The following is an 18,114-nucleotide window of genomic DNA, read 5'->3' on the forward strand; positions in this document are numbered from 1 at the left end:
TCTGTGTATTTTCACTGAGGTGCCAAGGTTGACACATTGGGGGCCCTCCAGCCTGCCTGGGTCACTGCGGTGGGAGCGTGAGCTAGCACGGCAGCCAGCAGCAGGGCAGGTGCCCGGCCTTGAGTGGCGAACACGGCAGAGAGAGAGCTCTCCTTCGCTCTGTCCTTCTTTCATAAATCCGTCTAATTCTTCTAATGAGGAGAGCTACGTCCCTCTGCTGCGAGCCCTGCTGGTTTAGAGAGAGGGAAGTAAACAAAAAGGAACAATGCTGGCTGCTGCTGTGGCGGGAGAGCAACGGTCCGACTCTCCCCCGCCGTCCACCACCACCCCATCAGGAGAGAAGCAGCCGGACGGCATCATGCACGCCCCTGGAGGTATTCCAGATCAGAACGGGAATCAGCCGCTGGGCTCGTCAGCATCTGCTGAAGGAAAAAGCAAGTAAAACAGGGGGCAGAGACACGCTGTTTTCAAGGCCCCAAGAGAAGGTTGCTAAGGAAAGAAAAGGATGGGATACAAGGCTTTGCAAGGTCTGTCTGAGCAACTCACACACCATAAATACTGACCCGAGCTGTAACAGCAGGATCAAGTCTTTAGCTTTATGCCTTTTTTTTAAGTAAGAAGGTAGATTTTCATTTTTGAGTTAAAACTCTACAAAATTCGACTCTTAAAATATGTATTTTGGTTCATTTTCTCGCTCTGTATTAGTCTTCTTGCAATCGTGAAAAGTAGAAACTTCATTTTCTGTCATGAAATCTCAGATTCTTATTTACTACACCAATCTGGGAGCTGAAGCTTTAAGCAAACCACAAACTACCATGAGATTTATTATAAAAATGAGAGCCAAAATTACGTGCAGCCCTACTTACTGTTTTCTATATTTTTGTCATGTTCCTTCCTATTGTCTCTCTCTGTGATGACTGAAACAAATCATTCAGGTCTAGATCGCATATTATGATACCCACAGAGCCTCCTTGCTATTGTTTGGGCCAAATTACAAGCGTTTGTCAAGAATAATTGTGGAATGGCATCAAAATGCATCTTCATTTTGCTGAACATTTAATTATTTCTATTGTGATAAATTATCCTTCATGTTAGAAATTAAATTTATATATTTTTAATAAAAACCATTTGAAAAATTAGCCAATTCTGGCAGTTCTTGTGACAGTCTCCTCTCAGGAAAATTCCTCTGGATGTTCTCAGCAGCTTATCCTCTCTTTTTCAGTGTCAGTTTTACTAAAATGTCTTCATTCTGCCCTTTATACAGCATACTTACTTCTGTCTTTAGTTCCAGTTTGAGAAATTGTTCCATTTCTAAATCCCATCTTTGGTCTCCAGCTAGACATTGTGACCATATTTTGGCCTTCCAGACTCCAAAGAAAGCTCGCTCAATATTAGAAAACCCTTCTCTTCGGTCATCTTCCCATTTACCTTTCCTGTAGTCATTTCCATGAGCTAAATATATCGTGATGTTAGGAGATCCCTCAGACCCTTTTTCAGCTCTGAAATTGCTTGTTCCTGATTCTGGAAAGCGTCATGCCACTCTGGTACTTCTTCTGGCAGGAGAGGGGCCATGTACCGCTGCTGGATGCACTCTTTCCCAGGAGCTGGCAGCCACCCCGTGGGGCTTCCAGCTTCTGCTGGCCTGGAAGCTCCAGAGCTCAGTCTCCACATCAGACCTTGCTCCGTGACACCTGCAGATCATGTTGGGGCTGGACTGGAAGGAGCTGCCCTGACACGTCCAAGTAACACATAGCAACTGCAGAAAGCTGGGTGAAGTTGCTAGAGACAGTAAGAGAGCAATTTAAATATTAATGTAAAGAGAGCAAGTTGTGTGCTACAGCACCTACAGCCACGGATTACGAGAGTGCCTTTCTTAAAGCCATCATAATTGCATGTTGATTGAAGTATAAAATGGAGTGAAAATTTCAGTAGGACTTTGACCATGACCAGCTTCTAGCGTTCAAAAAGGCATACATCAGGCTAAGCACAAAGTGTGAGACTGTTGTTAAGCCATGAAAAAGATCTAGAATTATTTATATTTGCATATCTGAGCCTTTCACGTTACTTGCTTTTGTGTTTTCAACCTTTTCTTTACAAGTAACAGAAACATAACTTCAAAGAGGGGGGAAGAACAAAGTAAATGCCTTGATTTCAGGAGTCAGGCCTTTGAGAAACGCACCAGGAATCCTGAATCTTAAAGTCCCAAGCATTAGCAGACAGAGCACAAGACCCACTAAGTGCCAGTAAGCCTTATGGTACAAAATCCTCTTGGGCACTTACTAAATGCTTAGTAATATCTCAAAACTCATCCCAGAATTTTAAAGTTTGCTACCATACAGGACACAGCATTAGAATCAGAAGTTACAGATGTGGAAATTCAACACTTTGAAATCCAGCACCACTGCATAACTACTTTGGTTGGTTGGTTTTAGGGGCTTTGTTCATGCTAACGAGACGATGTTAACTACAAATTAAATCATAGCTTCCTAATGTAACAGAATCCAAATGGAATAGAATGCCAGTGTAGCAGAGGTAGCATCATGTAGCTCGAGCAGCACATACATACACATATTTACTTCTATTATACACTTCACGCAGAGTAGAAACAGAGAAAAGATTCCTAAGTCCTTCTGACTGCCTCAGTGTGAGCCTGCCTAGGGTGTCTTTGTACAGCACACCTTGCCTTTATTCATTTCATCACCTGCTCCCTCCCAGCACCCACAGCAGGAGGGAGCCCCCTGTCCCATGGTCCCTACAAAACCAACTGGCTCGTTCGTGTGCGGTGGGAACAATGGGCTTGGGAAACAGCGGCTGGGCTGTGCTCTGAGGGTCCAGGCTCTGAACAGATTCAGAGCACTTCAGATCTCTCCTGGATGAGATTCCCTGGGAAATGTACTGTTAGCCAAAACAAATGATTTTTGATACCTCTTTAAAACATTTGGCCGTGCTTTCCCACCAAACAACGAAGTGCAGAAGTTATTTAAAACAAAAACGTTCATCCAAGGCAATACAGCAAGTTTTAATTTAAGTCTACAGAAGTCAAATTACACCTTGTTATGTTTGGTCGCTGCTGACTTCACCTGCACCTGAAATGACAACATACATATCAGCACAATCTAGGTTAAAAGGGCCATCTTCACTTCTGAGAACCAAGCTTCTCTCTAGCTACACCAGTGCAATAATACATGGTGTAAAAACACATGGCATACTAAGCCAGTGAAAAGAACTTTTAACTACGTTATAGATAAATTTCATACCTATATAAGCACCAATGTGCACTACGTTATTAAGCTCATCTAAAATAAAGAGTTTATTTTAAACTGAACAGATCTGAGACCAAAAAATCTATGCTTTGCATGCATGCAACCAAGAAACTGTACACAGGAGTGCAGCTACTAGAAGAATAATTGGTCTGCAATGACAAGGAAACGCAGCAGTTTGTTGTTTCTCCTTCCCCTTTAATGGCTGCTGACTTTTAACATTTGCACGATGAAAATCTTTTCCGAAGGAAAGAATAACAGAGCTCCCAGCTTTAGCTGCCTCCCATGTGAAAATGGCTTTTCTTGGAGCAAATTATCCCCTTCCTTATTATTCATACCTTTAAGGAGAAAGAAAATTCTTTCCCTACTCAGCCCAGTAATGATGTAGGAGGGAGTGAATTAAAAAAAAAAAAAAAGAAAAAGAAAAAGAAAAAATCCCTCTCACAACCCCACTCAATTAAGACGAAGGCCAGCAATTTTGTCCTTTTGTGCTTTTCCTCCTCTTTGACGAAGGCCAGTACCAGACACTGCTCTGCTCCAGGTTCTTTCGCTACATTATCAGAAGTCTGCCCATTCCTTCTCAGAGGCGAAATGATGTGTGCTTATAAAAGAAAGTAGAATTTTTCTGGTCTGCAGGAGCCAGTTTGTCACCAAGACTTTGCTATCAGTAAATAAAAATACAAACCTTTATGCAAACCAGCAGGATTTTTAGCCAGTGTGAAAATAACTGAGTTATTGTCCTCTTTCAAAAACTATGTTTGCATTCAGTCACGCTGGACAGCAGGAAAACCAACTGTTCCTTAAAAAGTTATAAAAGTCTGTGCAGACACCGTTGGTACCCAGACATTTCATAGCATGCAGACTTTTAATTGCCTCTCCCTTCTCTCTGCAGATGAAGGCATCTGGAATGTTTCTCTCTAGCGCACCTTACTGGGGAATCTGTTAGTTTGTAAAATAGAGCAGGATTACAAAGAAAATTGCTGAATACATATGAGACCTTGACATAACTTTTTACGAGTAGCCTTACTGCGAGCATACTCCACTCCACATTAGCACGTATTTATTATTTTGCAATATAGGTTGCATTCAGAGTTTTGAAGAACTACATAGCTGACTTGTAATGGCTTCCTCAATGAGATAATTGGTCTGCAAGCTCCAGCATTGTATTCCTTTTTCCTCTTTTTAATTTCAAGTTATAGTCTTTTCTCAAGCATAGTGCAATCATTTCTAGAACAAACTAAAGTCTGCACACAGCCTTAATACTAATTAAATTACAGCATCCCACATAGACCTTCTTTATTTGCAGAAGACTATAAACAAAGTTTGCATTTGCTGGGACAAGGATATTCTCATTGACAAACACAATAAACTTCTGTTCTTTAATCTCCACAGCATATCAGTAACATCACATTCCATCCACCCATCACTTCAACCTAAAAATCGTTTTAGGATGGGTTCTTCATAGGATGAATTTCCTCTCAGATCAGGTGTCTGTTGTTTCTCTAATGTGTAACATTCTTAGACCATCCAGTCATAACTTTTGTGGCACTATCAATCTGAATTAAATCTGTTTATCTTTCCAAACAATTTTTCCAAGTGTGCCAGAACACATCTGGACAATATGAAGATACTGAAAGTACCTCTGACCCACCACATGGCAGACAAGCAGCATGTTTCTGCTCAGCAGCTGGGGATAACTAAAAACACGGCTAGGAAATCAGGGCAAGACAAGGTGTTGCAGCAGGAAGAGGAGGACAGGGCTACAAATGAGGGTTTATATATTAGCAAGATTGTGGGGGCTACTGAAAGCAGAGGGCACACAACCTAATGCAAGTTATTAATGATCAGCCTACTTAAATTGTCCTTTCTAATGACAGACACTGCTGAAACATTAGACAGGTTTCTACCAAGAACGTTCTATACTTATTAAAATGCTTAGTATATTTCACAGAATCATAGAATGGTTTGGGTTGGAAGGGACCTTAAAGAGCATCTGGTTCCAATCCCTCCGCCATGGGCATGGACACCTCCCACTAGACCAGATTGCTCAAAGCCCCATCCAACCCGGCCTTGAACACTTCCAGGGAGGGGGCAGCCACAACTCCTCTGGGCAAGCTGTTCTACCGTCTCACCACTCTCATGGTGAAGAATTTATTACATCTCATCTAAATTTACCCTCTTTCAGTTGAAAGGCATTACCCCTTATCCTATCACTACATGCTCTTGCAAGAAGTCCCTCTCCAGCTTTCTTGTAGGCCCCCTTCAGGTACTGGAAGGCTGCTCTAAGGTCTGCCCACTGCCTTCTCTTCTCCAGGATGAATAGCCCCAACTCCCTCAGCCTGTCCTCACAGGAGAGGTGTTCCAGCCCTCTGATCATCTTTGTGGCCCTCCTCTGGACCCGCTCCAACAGCTCCATGTCTTTCCTGTGCTGAGGGCTCCAGAGCTGGACACAGGACTCCAGGTGGGGTCTCACCAGAGCAGAGCAGAGGGGAAGAATCCCCTCCCTCGACCTGCTGGCCACGCTGCTTTTGATGCAGCCCAGGATGCGGCTGGCCTTCTGGGCTCTGAGTGCACATTGCCGGGTCATGGTGAGCTTCTTGTCAACCAGCACCCCTACTTCCTTACATTTATATGTATATTTTTCAATGTGTTTATACATTTCTTGTGATAAATGAAATAAAAGAATACTGCTGTCAGGTGTCACCTGTCCTAGATTAAAGTAGTTTTCAATCTGAATTCATAAAGTTAGCTTCTTTTCCCTATAGAAGAGGGAATGCTATCTATGCTACCTCAATTCCATTAACCCAAAGTGAGCTGTGGTGGAATATGGTTGCCACACAGCCTGTTGTTGTTACACATGGTCAGAACGCTGTTACATGGTCTATATGCCATTACAGATGGACTAGAATTCAGATCCTCCACTGTATTTAAACACCAAGGAGCCTCGATGTCTAGAAAACCCTTCAAGGCTGTTTGTAGAAATACCTGGTTGTCTTACATAGATGAGCATAAGGTACTAAGCCGCCTGATGAAAACACAACAAAACAGCAGGATCTGTAAAGACAAGCTATCTGAAGTAGGTCAGGTTTGAGAAAGATAATTAATTAGCAGCTAATTAATTAAAATTAATTAAAGTGCTTTCTGTTCCTGTGACTTGTCTCCTACAGTTGGCTCCCAAATACGTGCGAGTAGGGGCTTGAAGAGAGCAGGTCTGGAAAGCGAGAATAGCTGCTCCGGAGCTGGGATACTTCGTCATGAAGGGAGAAATGACTAATACTTTTAAACATCATGATGATGCTGCATGTGATATGAAGTGAGTAACAGCAGAAAGTATGTATCTACTCAGTTATTTCTTCCCCCTGCCCCCAACCCACAGGTTGAGAACACATAATTCAGTTGGTTTATATCAAATGCCAAACAGGACACGAATCCCTGGGAAGAAGTCCAAGTAAAAGCATTCAGTTGAGGCTGAAAAAGCAAAGCCTCCACAGATCTGTCCCTGATTTGGGGCAGGTTACTATCGAATGTCACTGTCTTATCAAGGGGGATAAAGATATTAACATTCTCTGTAAGGTACTTCGGGATCTGTTGATTGGAAGTACTTGTTTATATATCCTATATAAATATATATATACACGTATATACTTGGCATTCTAAAACACTTTTTAAAAATAAAACCAGCACGGCATAAAAGCAAATTTTGTTTCACTTAAATTGCTGCTGCACAGGTAGTTTCTTCCTGACATTCCCAAAGAGAACTCGTGTATTCACATGCACAACATCAATGTGTATGGCAGAGTGCCATGGGAGGCTTAAATGGAATACTTCTTAAAAAGCAAACAAACAACAAACCGAAAGTACATTCCAAATTGAACAAGCAACGCTTGTTGCAAATCATTTAAAACTACTAAGGAGAGCCACAAAACTTGTCACTGGACTGAAGAATTAAACAGCCTTTGACCAGGAACTTTGTGTACTACACAGCGAATACAAACCACTTAGAGGCTTGCGGGCTTCAGTGGAATTCGGGCATCTGTATGCTTCCCCTTGGCCACGGGTTTTTGAACTTCGAACAACTTGACTCTAAAGCTAGAACACTTTAGGCTTCAGAGAAAAGCCCCTAAAGGGGATAGGACTTGAAAAAAATATCCTTCTCCTGGAGTCCCATCTAATGCTGCATGTCACTAAAAGACAGTTACAGTTCCCCGCGTTTCAGGAACAGAAACGGGTTGCAATTTTCTGGCAAGTCCAGTGACTCCTGAGGGCACAAGATTTCACAAGTCTGTCCACACAGTCAATTGCTTTTTGGTAGGGCAAATTAACCCTTGCTGAGCCGAGTACTGCAGCAGCTACACTGCTTCCAGCTGTACCCGAGTTCTGGCATTTAAAGAAAACCTGACTGCGATCAGGCATCACCGTCTTCGTGACTGACAGCATGAACTGGGTTTCCTTTTTTCCAGCTTGCTTCAGTGGACCTTGCAACAGTAAACAATGACCATTAAAGCCACTCGGTTTGAATCATCTCACAACCCCTTTCCATGAGCCAGGCTAACAAAGATGCTCCTCTCTTTCCACAGGTGGGTGGTCTCTACTAAAATGGCAGCTCCTCTGTTGCCCATGCCCACCCTCCAGGATGAAGTATCCATTCCCTTCATGCTAGCAACATTTATTGAGAAAGGATGAATATTTAATGAGAAGTACCTTGCCCATTACAGCAAGTAATCCCACTTACTCTTGGACAATAAGCAGCACAAATCTTCAGCTGTATTTGTGCTATTGAACAACTGCATCAGCATATGAGAATTACTGCTAGTTTTTTGTTTTCAAACACCTGACAGAATATGATTCAGCCTTGAATACCAACTATATTAAAAAATTGCATCACGGAGTCTGTCATGCTGATTTCCAACTCAACGTGTTCTTACTGTATAAGGAAAAAGAGGCTTAAAAAAAAAAATTGAAGCGTGCAGAATACAAAAAGGATTTTGTCTTTGGAACTGAGACATGCCTGATCACAATGGGTCTCCTAAGTTGTGTCAACTTGTTAATAACCATTGAACAACAAAACAAAAATACTGCAAATAAGAATTTGATCTAATTCTGAATATGGATAGGGAGACTTGAAAGCATTTAAAATAAAAATTTGCTATTTTTTTACTACATTCAAGTAAATCAACTGTATGAACTGGTTCAAAAAAAGTTACAGATCTGTCACGGACTATGATGGAAATAATTTTTTTAAAGTGTTCCCATAAACATGGAAAACCCCAAGCTCATTACAAGAGCTCTCACTGGAGCATGAGAACCTATGCGTACGAAGCTCAAAAAAACCTATGAAGATATAACTTCAAAATGCTCCATGACCAGTCTATTCAGTATCATACTTCGAAAAATGCTTAACCTTAAAATTGTTCAGCCTCTTACTTTGCTTTGCAGTCTCTACCTAACACTTCTGTCTTCTTGATTTAGGCTGGCCACTGCAGGAAGCCGTGTGTCTGCCTCTAAAAAGATAACAAACAAGAACACTCAACAACACCCTTACAAATCCTTCAGGGCCAGCACATATATTCTATAAAACACGAGTGGTGGTAAGCAGAGAGGAGAAGTCACCCCACATAATTTCATACGCCTTGAAGTGAGGTATGAGCAAAACCCAAGCTCCAGTCCTAATCAGAGGAACCATGGTCAGTCCCACCTCCAGAGGGAGACTGATCTGACTTCTCTCAAATGCCTTTTCTTGAAGGTGATCTTGGTCTACAGGTGCCCGTTTTCCTCTGATACAGACAAATCCTGTTCCAAGAGTAACAAATTGCTGTTTATGACATTTGAATAAAGCATACTTACAAATATCACCAGCTTTGAATGATGTCGCAAGAAACAGGCTTGCTACAATGAAAATGCAGATTTGACACCATTATTTTCAATGCTGCTGTTGAATAAGATACCCAAGCTTGGACCAAAATTTACTAAGTTACTGTAGTGATTACTGCAGCATATCTATCTACAGTCTTAGACTTGCACAAACAGACAAAAAAAATGCAGACTGTTCCACCCCACAAGATCTTGAGGGCACCTTATAAATGCTTACAAATATCTCAAGGGTGGGTGTCAGGAGGATGGGGCCAGACTCTTTTCAGTGGTGCCCAGCGACAGGACAAGGGGCAACGGGCACAAACTGAGGCACAGGAAGTTCCGTCTGAACATGAGGAAGAACTTCTTCACTCTGAGGGTGACAGAGCACTGGAACAGGCTGCCCAGGAAGGTTGTGGAGTCTCCCTCTCTGGAGATATTCAAGACCCGCCTGGACGTGGTCCTGTGCAGCCTGCTGTAGGTGACCCTGCTTCAGCAGGGGGGTTGGACTAGGTGACCCACAGAGGTCCCTTCCAACCCTGAACATTCTGTGATTCAAACTACTTTTGAAACCACTGCAAAATGGAAAGTGTTTTATTGGCCCCACTTCTAATATATTTTTGTAAAATCAAACTACAACACTATCTTTCACAAATCCCATAAGCTAAATTTGTGAATGACCAAATAATATACAGCTCCCTTTTCTGCAAGCCTGAACCACTCCATTACGTTTTATTAATAGCTAACATGCAAATAAGTTGTGTCACCTGCACACATCTGTTTTTTACAGCTGGATATTGAACAAAACTTTATCTGAAAATCAGTTGAGGAAGACAACAATCAAGGAGTACTCTGGAGCAACTGAAATTAAAGAGATTTATAAAGCAATAATGGGCAAAGAACTAGAAAGCCCATTCCCAGTCTAGAATAGGTGTAGAACAGTCACCTGAGAAGCAGCCATTGTGCCTGATTCTCCCCCCTGCCCAGTAACGCAACAGACACCAACAAAGCAATCAGTGCACAAACGAAACCAAAGACTAATCTGTCCTTCCCCAACAGAGGAAAAAACAAAAGCAGGTATTTATATCTATATTTAAAACACATACATACAAAGCAGCTAAATAAGCACTCTGATTTTAGGAATACTTATCTATCCATCCATCACAAAAATCCAAAGACAACACACACACACACAAACAAACCAGTATTAAAGCATTTATCAATACTTCTTCACTCATTACTGAAAAGGAGGAAAAAAATCCTTATAAAAAAAATGAACTATCCACTTCTTACATAAAAACCCAAAGGCCAGGATCTACTCAAAGTTAGGGATAATTTCAGCAACTGCCACGAGCTACATCTAACTCAAATTTCTCCTAGCAAGCAAAATCACCAAGGAGTAATAGATACTGGTCTTCTGCGCAGGGCTCATCTACATGAATTAACTGTAGACATAGACGCAGAGGGCATATAATGCACTGTCAGGACTTCGGTTTCTTTACAAAATACAAATAGTTCACCGATTACTGCTCACAGGAGAGCTACCAGGGTAGGAAGCCACAGTAACGCATGCTGCATGAGCCTGGCACTACACTTACCCAGAGAAGGGGAGGCTCAGATTCCACAGCCTCCTGCTGGAACCGGCCACTGTGCACCTGAGCTTGCCAGTTTGTGGCCAGAAAGGCAGAAAGAGGAAGCAAAATGTAGGTTGCCTCTGTAGCTTACTTGTTAGTGGTCTTAAAGGAGGGGGGGACAGTCTGGACTTCAGGTGACCCTCAGATGCTCTCCAAAATTTGATTTATTGGGTAGCAGGAACCATAAGCAGTAGCTCAGTACGAGCACATTTACAGCAGACAGAAATTAAGAGGAAGTCCACCTCTCTATCGCATCCCCTCATACTCTAGTCTTCCCGAACCAGGATTCCACATCCATACTTTCTCTTTATTCTCCACCCCCAAAATTAGGGCCCACCCCAGTCCACTCACCTCCGTTTCTACAAGGTGACAAGCAGAAGCTGCCTGTGGGGAGGTACCCGAACTGAAGGGTAAGCATCTCCACAGAGACACTTATGGATTGTGAGCGACTGCTGGATATGGGACTTCACCTAGTGGTTCATAAAACCACCTCCACAGAAAATTACTTTCAACATAGCACCCATGAACAGTTTCTTTGATAGCCACCAAACTCTATCATACTTATTAAGCTTCTCTTACTTGGCAGGAGTCAACACAAACGTTTTGAAAAACCTGCTGATCACTAGTGTCGTACGTGGTAGGTACATACTTAAGAAGTATTGCTATAAAAGCTGGATATCATCTCTTCTCCTCCAGTTATGCCCTGTTATTTGGAAACCAGGTGGAGGTGTCACTACATAAATTCAGGAAATTAGACCGGTGCTCTAGATGCATTTCATTTGAGCTCTAAATCAAGCACAGGTAGGAGTTTCAAAAACTGTGTCTCCTCAAGTACAAAATAAACTACAAAACACCCACACAGCAATTCAGATTAGGCACTACAGCTTGGTAACAGGAACTTGGATATAACCCAAAGAGTCATATAAAATCAATAAAAAAAAAATTAAGTCAAGAATAAGTATGATGCTTTAAGTTTATAACCTGTCCTATTTCAGGGAAACTTTCCCTTGCAGGCTAGCCCTAATCTGCAAAGTATCACTCCTGTTCCAACAATATTGTGTATTAATTTAGTCTGCGTATCTTCTATCCTAAACAAACTGAAGCTGTTTAAGAAAATCTATTCATATCAAGATTTATACTACCTGAAAAAGCAGTGAAAAAGGCTTACCCCTTCAATAAAAGGGCACAGTAAGTTCACTGGGGTCAGTACAGAATATAATGGTAAGAGCTATTTTTGAGTAACAACTCTGCAGATGCACATCACAATGACTGCCACACTTGGGAATTACTCTACAGACAAGCCCTACAGATATGATATTATTACTCTGTTTTAATGAATTCAAACAGAATTTTTACAGACTGGGATCACTGAATGGAATTCTAACAACATTTTGACTTGTCATTTGAAAGTTGGGAGGCTCCAGTGCGTGTAAATACTAGCCAAGTTGCATTTTCCCTTAGTTTTGTAACATAAAAAATTCAAACTTCTCTAGTATTTTAGTTTTGAGACAGTAATAGCTACACTTAGATGTAATAATGATCATGAAGTAGTCTTTTTTAAAGACTTACAAGGCTTCTCTTAAAACTAATTTTTAACAGCCTAAGTAGAGCAAGAAAAGGCATTATTTATACTATTTGATTATTCCAAGACAAACCTGTAATTATTGTCTGAGACTGATAATACAAGAAATAAACGGTACTGTTTTCTATAAATATGCTATGATACAAATTTTTTCCACAGACAATTTCAAGTTCCCTTCCACATAATAAGCAGCAACAGTTTACATGCGCAACTCCAAAAAAAGTCCATGCTCTATAGTTAATACTTTTTCCTGCATCTTCCTACTTTGATACAAATTAGTTACTATTACCAGACTAAGGGAAGAAAGATTGACAAGAAACATCCAGTCAAATAATTTTTTTGCTATTAAAAATACTAACATTTTTGTGTTTGACTTCAATATAAATAAGGTGGTCCTGAATACTGCAGTGCTACAACAATAGCACTACCCATGAGACTATACAATTTTATCACCTCAGCACTACTCGAGGGAAGCCAGTGGAAATACTATACAAAAATTACTGCTATAACTTATGAATGAGTAGAACAAAATCCATGCACCTGTACACACACACACAAACACAGAGAGGTTTAGTAACCACTAGAAGACAGGATTGACATTTCTGCCATGCCATTTCTGCCTCCTCCCCGATAGCTAAACTAGGTTCTATTTTAACCTTATCTGTAAGAATATCTGACAGCTACAAACTACTTCTAATCTCATTTTCTACTTTCATTTTCCATTTGTATTAATTTCTCACCATTCCAGGTTGTTCACTATTCTTTACAATCTTATTACAATTATTGAATAGATCAGTATAGAGCTAAAGGGCACCAAAAATAAGGTTTCCAGAAGTTCTATTATTTGCTTTCAGCTAAGATTATCTTCTTTGGCCTTGTACTTAACTCTTGGTAATTTTGACCGAATCCCAGTAGTTTTTTTTAGGTCTTCTAGACACTACCAAAACACAGTCATCTTCTTACCTTGAGTGGATTAATTGGTCTGAGCTTACATGGTGTAGCTGTCTGCAGTGCTGTGCCCTGCATGCAGGAGGCACGCCCTTGGACCAAAACCTGTCTTTCACTACAGCGCTTCCTTTCTAAACAAGGCTTTTGTGTATAGCTTCAGAAGATGCATGAACGATGTATAGTCTTACAGTTTAAGCCTTAGTCATGTTTTCTCACCTTAACCCTCTATTATTCCAGATAAGTAAGAGATGATCATAAACAGGGCTGTCTTTGTGCATGTGTCAGACAACTCCAGACTCCTAGAGGAAGCTAAATAGTTCATTTCTATTTGGTCCCTGACGGTAAAGTCAAAGCATTTGTAAAGTGAAAAGAAGTAATATCTGATATACTTGCATCCACTAGTTTTCAATCAAAGAGTAATTCACTGACAGCCCTCTGACCAATAAAACATGAATTTTTTTTCCTGTCTTCAGAATAGCCTTGAAACATCACCATGTCAAAACTGACAGCCTTGCATCTGCCTCAACTACTTATCCGCAATATAGTTTTACAGTGTTTTAAGTAATTAGATTATTTTTTTAAACAACAAAATAGCAACTTTATTTCATCTATTTTCTAGTGCATTTAAAAATAATAATAAAACATACAGAAAGGTTGGAAGAAAATCCCTCTCTGCTTCTACTGTCATGGTAAGGTTCTGTGGCTAACCACATTTCTCACCTAGTGGAATTTTAGCACTGTGGAGTCCAAACATTTGACTGTTTCATGTTATGTTGGTTTTCAGTTCTGGCGTATGCTTTAAGCTTCCCACTTCCTTCTTCAGGACATTCAGCAAAGTTCTAGAACTATCCAAAATCTTCATGTATGCAGCTTCAGTTTCAGCAAGAATTTTATCAAGCTCATTCCGTGAAGCTACCTTTTGGGCCAGGTTTTCACATACGCACTCAAGTTGTTCACTCAGGACTTGGATGTCACGCTGCAGTTTATTTTTTTCCTCTTCTGCTTGCTGGATTTGTTTGTTCAGCTCTTCTTTTTGCATACACAAGTCCTCAATGCATTTCACTAGCTCATTATTGTAACCCTGAAGAACGGCTCCCTGCTGAGTCATCCTCCACTCTCCTCCCCAAGCTCTGCCACAGCTCCCTGAAGTCCCCTCGCAGCAACAGCCTCCTGCACTCTTTAAAAAAAAAAAAAAAAACAAAAAAAAAAAAACAAAAAAACAGAAAGAAAAATTCTGTAAGAGAGTTACCATGAATAATGCTGCGCTGGCACAGAGCGAGCCACAAAGGAAGATGCGCTGCTCAAGGTTAACTGGCAAGTTCTGAGCTGTGCCACATCTCTCTCCTGTTCAGGAAGGGAGCAGGACAAAATTCGGCATCTGCAATCTACCTTTGCCAAAAGCTGGTCTCTCCTATGACGTCCTCATCGCAGTGCTCAACTCTGGTACCAAAAATATCCTATTATATCTTAGTACCATTCTGCACATGCAATGCTTTGTGCCTCAGACTTCGAGGGTTCGGTGAGCAACATCCCAACAGCCCTTTCCCAGAAGCAGGCCCAGCAGCCACCACCAGCAGCAGCGGCACCCACTCGGCCTCTGCCGAACGGGGCCCACCTCGTAGACCGAGCGCCCAGAGCCCGCGGCCACCGGGAGCGAGCCGCGGGCGGCCGCCAGCGCCCCTCACCCGCCGCCCCCCCACCACCACCACCCACCCCCGCCCGGCGGCCGCCTCACCCACCGCGCCCGGGCCGTTCCGCCGCCGGCGCCCCGCTCCCTCAGCGGCCGGGGCTGCGCCAGCCCAGCGGCGCGTCCTCAGGGGCCGGGGGGCAGAGCCGGGCCCAACCCGACCGGCGCGGCCGCCTCCCCAGGGACATCTTAACCACCTCCTCGCCGCCGAGCGCTTCCTCGCAGAAGACGAGCAGCACACAAAATGGCTCCTGCCTATACATCAATTCTCCGGGCGGAAGGGGAGGAGGGGGGAGGTAAGAGGAGACCTTCCCTTTCCTATCTGGCGGCCGGGCGCCGCTCCCCCCGCCCCGCCGTTTCTCTCGCAATTCCCCCTATTGCCCCCACCTGCTTGGCGGTCCCGCCCTGTCGGCTCCCAGCCGGAAAGCCGCCTGCCCCGCCGCGGCCCGGCTCCCTCTCGGCCCGGCCCGGCCGCACGGGGAAGGCAAGCGGGGCCCCTGGGCGGCGGGGGCTCCTCTCGGCCAATCAGCTGGGCGCGCTCGGCCAACGGCTGCTCCGACCGGCAGCGCCTCGGAGCCGCCGGGTGAGGGGTCACGGAAATACCCGAGCGTTTCCGAACGCGGCGCCGCCCCGACGGGAGCGTGAAAACGGCTCTACGGAAATCACCGATGTTTTCCGAAGACAGGTAGCGTTCGGGAGAGCGCGGCGAGGCGGGCCGGCCGCTGGGAGGAGGCGGGAGGGAGGAGAGTGACGGAATGAGCCGATGTTTGCCGAAGGAAGAGACTGAAGGGCGTTGGGCGCGGCGAAGGCAGCCGATGTTTCCCGAAGGCAGAGTCGCCCGAGAGCAAAGGGGACAGAGGGGACGGAGCGTGTCGGAAAGAGCCGAAAAGAGCCGACGTTAACCGAGCGCGGCGTCGCCCGAGTTTCCCGGATGTAGTTGGAGGAACGGCGGCGGCGGCGGTGGCGGCGGGCGCAGCGGGGGGAGGAGGCTGCCGCGGCGGCGGCGGAGGCCGAGGCCGCGCTCCCGGAGTGCTTCACCGCGCGCGGGGCCGAGTTGCTGGCGTCTCCCCCCTCGCCGTGCGCGGAGGAGATGGGCCCGTGAGCGCCGCTCCCAGCCCCGCGCCGCCCGAGCCGCCCCCTCCCTCCCTTCCTTCCCCCCTCCCTGCCCCCGGTCGGCGGCGAGGCGGAGCGCTGCCTCCCCCTCCTCCCCCCTCGGCGCCTGTGGCCCGGCCGCGGCCGTCCCCTCCTGCTCCCCTCACGCTCACACACACAGGCCGGGCATTGATGGTAATGTATGCGAGGAAACAGCAGAGACTCAGTGATGGGTAAATCCCTTCCTCCTTCTCCTCTGGCCTCTGGCCCCGCGGGGTCTCCCCCCTCCCCTCCGCCATGTTTGGGCCCCCTTCCCCGGCGGCCGGTAACGGTTGTTCGCTAATGTCTCTCTCTTTCTCTCGCTTTCTCCTCAGCTGTCACGACCGCAGGGGGGACTCGCAGCCCTACCAGGTACCTCGAGCGCCGGCCGCTAGGCCCAGGAGGAGGAGCAGGGGAGGAGGAGGGGGGGGGAGCTACTCCAGCGGAGGCTTCGGCCGCCGCCGCAGGCCGCGGTGCCGCGGACACCTGGGTCCCCTCTCTCGGTGCCGTTTCGGGCCCGGGGGCGGCGGCGGGAGGCGCGGCGGCTGCCGGGCGCGGAGGGAACGGGGCTCCGGCGCCGTTCCCAGGCCTGCGGGGCCGGGGCGAGGAGGAGAGGCCTAGTGCGACCCGCGTAGGGCTTGGGCCTAGGAGTCGGGGAGCGTAGGGTGCGAGGGGCGGGAGAGCCAGCCGGGGTCACGGTGGAGTAGAGATCCAGGGGGAGGTGAGTGTTTTCCTTTTAAAAACAAAAGGCATCTTGTTCTTCCCCCACCCCCCTCCCCAAGTCCTTTCTTCTCCCCAAAACTGCTGCTGTGGACTGTAACCTGAGCAGAGCACAGTTTTAGACCCTGAATAAGTGGGGTTGCCAGTGAGGCTTAATTTCTGCAGTTGCCAGCTGGTAGGCAAGTTCAGAAACCATCGAATCCTTAAGTTGCTGACAATAACCTCAGTTTCTGTACGGTGGATACTGTATTCCTCTGCTGTGTCTACTGAAAAAAAAAGACAGTTCTCAGGGTCTGAATCTGGGGAATGCAGCATATCATGATACTGCTTTCCTTAGGGCACAGAATTTAATTGTTTTATTACAATCCTTCTGTGTATTTGTATCACCGTGAAGTGTAATCTGACAGTCCGAGGCAGCTGTCAGTGATGGTTCAAGTAAATGTAAACATTTGCCACTCAGAAGCTCACACTGCAAAATCAAGCAGGTCAAAAGTGAGGCTGAACGTGTCGTTTTCGGTGAAGACTTCAAAATGAATTGTCACATTAGATGTTTTGGGCCCCCAGAATTCTAGGGGGTTTTTTATTGCAGAAACTACAGGGTTGGTAGTAGTGGAAAAACCTTGCAGAGGTTTGAGGCACTGGTAGAAGTGAGTGGCCTTGACTGCAGTATGGAGGACATATTCAAAGTTTACACTGATTCATTGTAACTTTCTGTTTATATTCTTAATACCAAGTGGAGACTTGTGCTTCTCCCAAAAGTGTGGAAGTACCGTGGCCCATTTACTGCTGAAAGTGTGTAGTCCATCAGTGAAAAGATAGAGAAATTAGGTTTTTCTTAACAGCAAGTGTTATGTTGGATGTAATAGTGGGAGAAAATGGTTTGAGTTCTAATTACAGAACTTGTTGCTTTAATTTAGGTAATTAAAATTAGAAAGACTAATGCTGATTGTTTAAATAGAAAATGAAAATTAATTAACTTAAAAAAGTGTTTTGGAAAGATATCTAAAATTTAGAAATAAAGTTTTAACATCATTTCTGTAACTTTATATCTAATGTAAATGCCTGTTCTCTTGTGATCTGTTACAGGCTCTTAAGTACTCATCCAAGAGTCACCCCGGTGGTGGTGATCACCGTCATGACAAGATGCGAGACACCACAGATCCTTCACCACCAAATAAAATGTTGCGGCGCTCTGATAGCCCTGAAAACAAATATGGTGACAACACAGGGCACAGTAAAGCAAAAAGTGTGCATACTCACAGAGTTAGAGAGAGGGATGGTGGTGAGTTATCTTTGATTAAC

General features: G+C 44.6%; 2 protein-coding genes across 15 annotated transcripts in view; one reads left to right on the top strand and one right to left on the bottom strand.

Moving 5' to 3' along the window:
• Nucleotides 1-234: 234 nt before the first annotated feature.
• LOC104339008 (microtubule nucleation factor SSNA1) lies at nt 235-15,586 on the bottom strand. Of its 11 annotated transcripts, none has more exons than XM_075419605.1 (3): nt 15,159-15,251; nt 13,995-14,451; nt 235-419 (listed from the first exon to the last, which is right to left on the bottom strand). In XM_075419605.1, exons 1-2 carry the CDS (start codon nt 15,222-15,224, stop codon nt 14,038-14,040), a joined length of 480 nt encoding a protein of 159 aa, XP_075275720.1. In that variant the 5' UTR covers nt 15,225-15,251; the 3' UTR covers nt 235-419; nt 13,995-14,037. The 11 variants fall into 11 exon arrangements, with proteins under 11 accessions (XP_075275720.1, XP_075275722.1, XP_075275718.1 ...); XM_075419607.1 differs by having other exon boundaries at nt 235-422; XM_075419603.1 differs by lacking the exon at nt 235-419 and adding an exon at nt 441-1,779.
• The window catches only part of WAC (WW domain containing adaptor with coiled-coil), a 61,053-nt gene continuing 58,510 nt past the window's right edge, over nt 15,572-18,114 (top strand). For 2 of the 4 annotated variants that reach the window (XM_075419598.1, XM_075419599.1), the window contains exons 1-3: nt 15,823-16,286; nt 16,428-16,464; nt 17,899-18,094. In XM_075419598.1, the coding sequence (XP_075275713.1) occupies nt 16,246-16,286; nt 16,428-16,464; nt 17,899-18,094 (274 nt within the window). In that variant the 5' untranslated portion in view covers nt 15,823-16,245. Of the gene's footprint in view, nt 15,647-15,822; nt 16,287-16,427; nt 16,465-17,898; nt 18,095-18,114 lie in introns of those variants that run through there. The other 2 variants (XM_075419600.1, XM_075419601.1) reach the window with 2 other exon arrangements.

The sequence above is a fragment of the Opisthocomus hoazin genome, chromosome 4 (assembly GCF_030867145.1).
Source record: "Opisthocomus hoazin isolate bOpiHoa1 chromosome 4, bOpiHoa1.hap1, whole genome shotgun sequence".
Taxonomy (NCBI): Eukaryota; Metazoa; Chordata; class Aves; order Opisthocomiformes; family Opisthocomidae; genus Opisthocomus; species Opisthocomus hoazin.

Coding starts and splice junctions, on each gene's coding strand:
- LOC104339008 (XM_075419605.1), bottom strand. CDS start 15,224: ATGTATAGGCAGGAGCCATTTTGTGTGCTGCTCGTCTTCTGCGAGGAA. Junction 14,452..15,158: donor AAGCGCTCGGCGGCGAGGAG/GTGGTTAAGATG, acceptor TTTTTTTTAAAG/AGTGCAGGAGGCTGTTGCTG.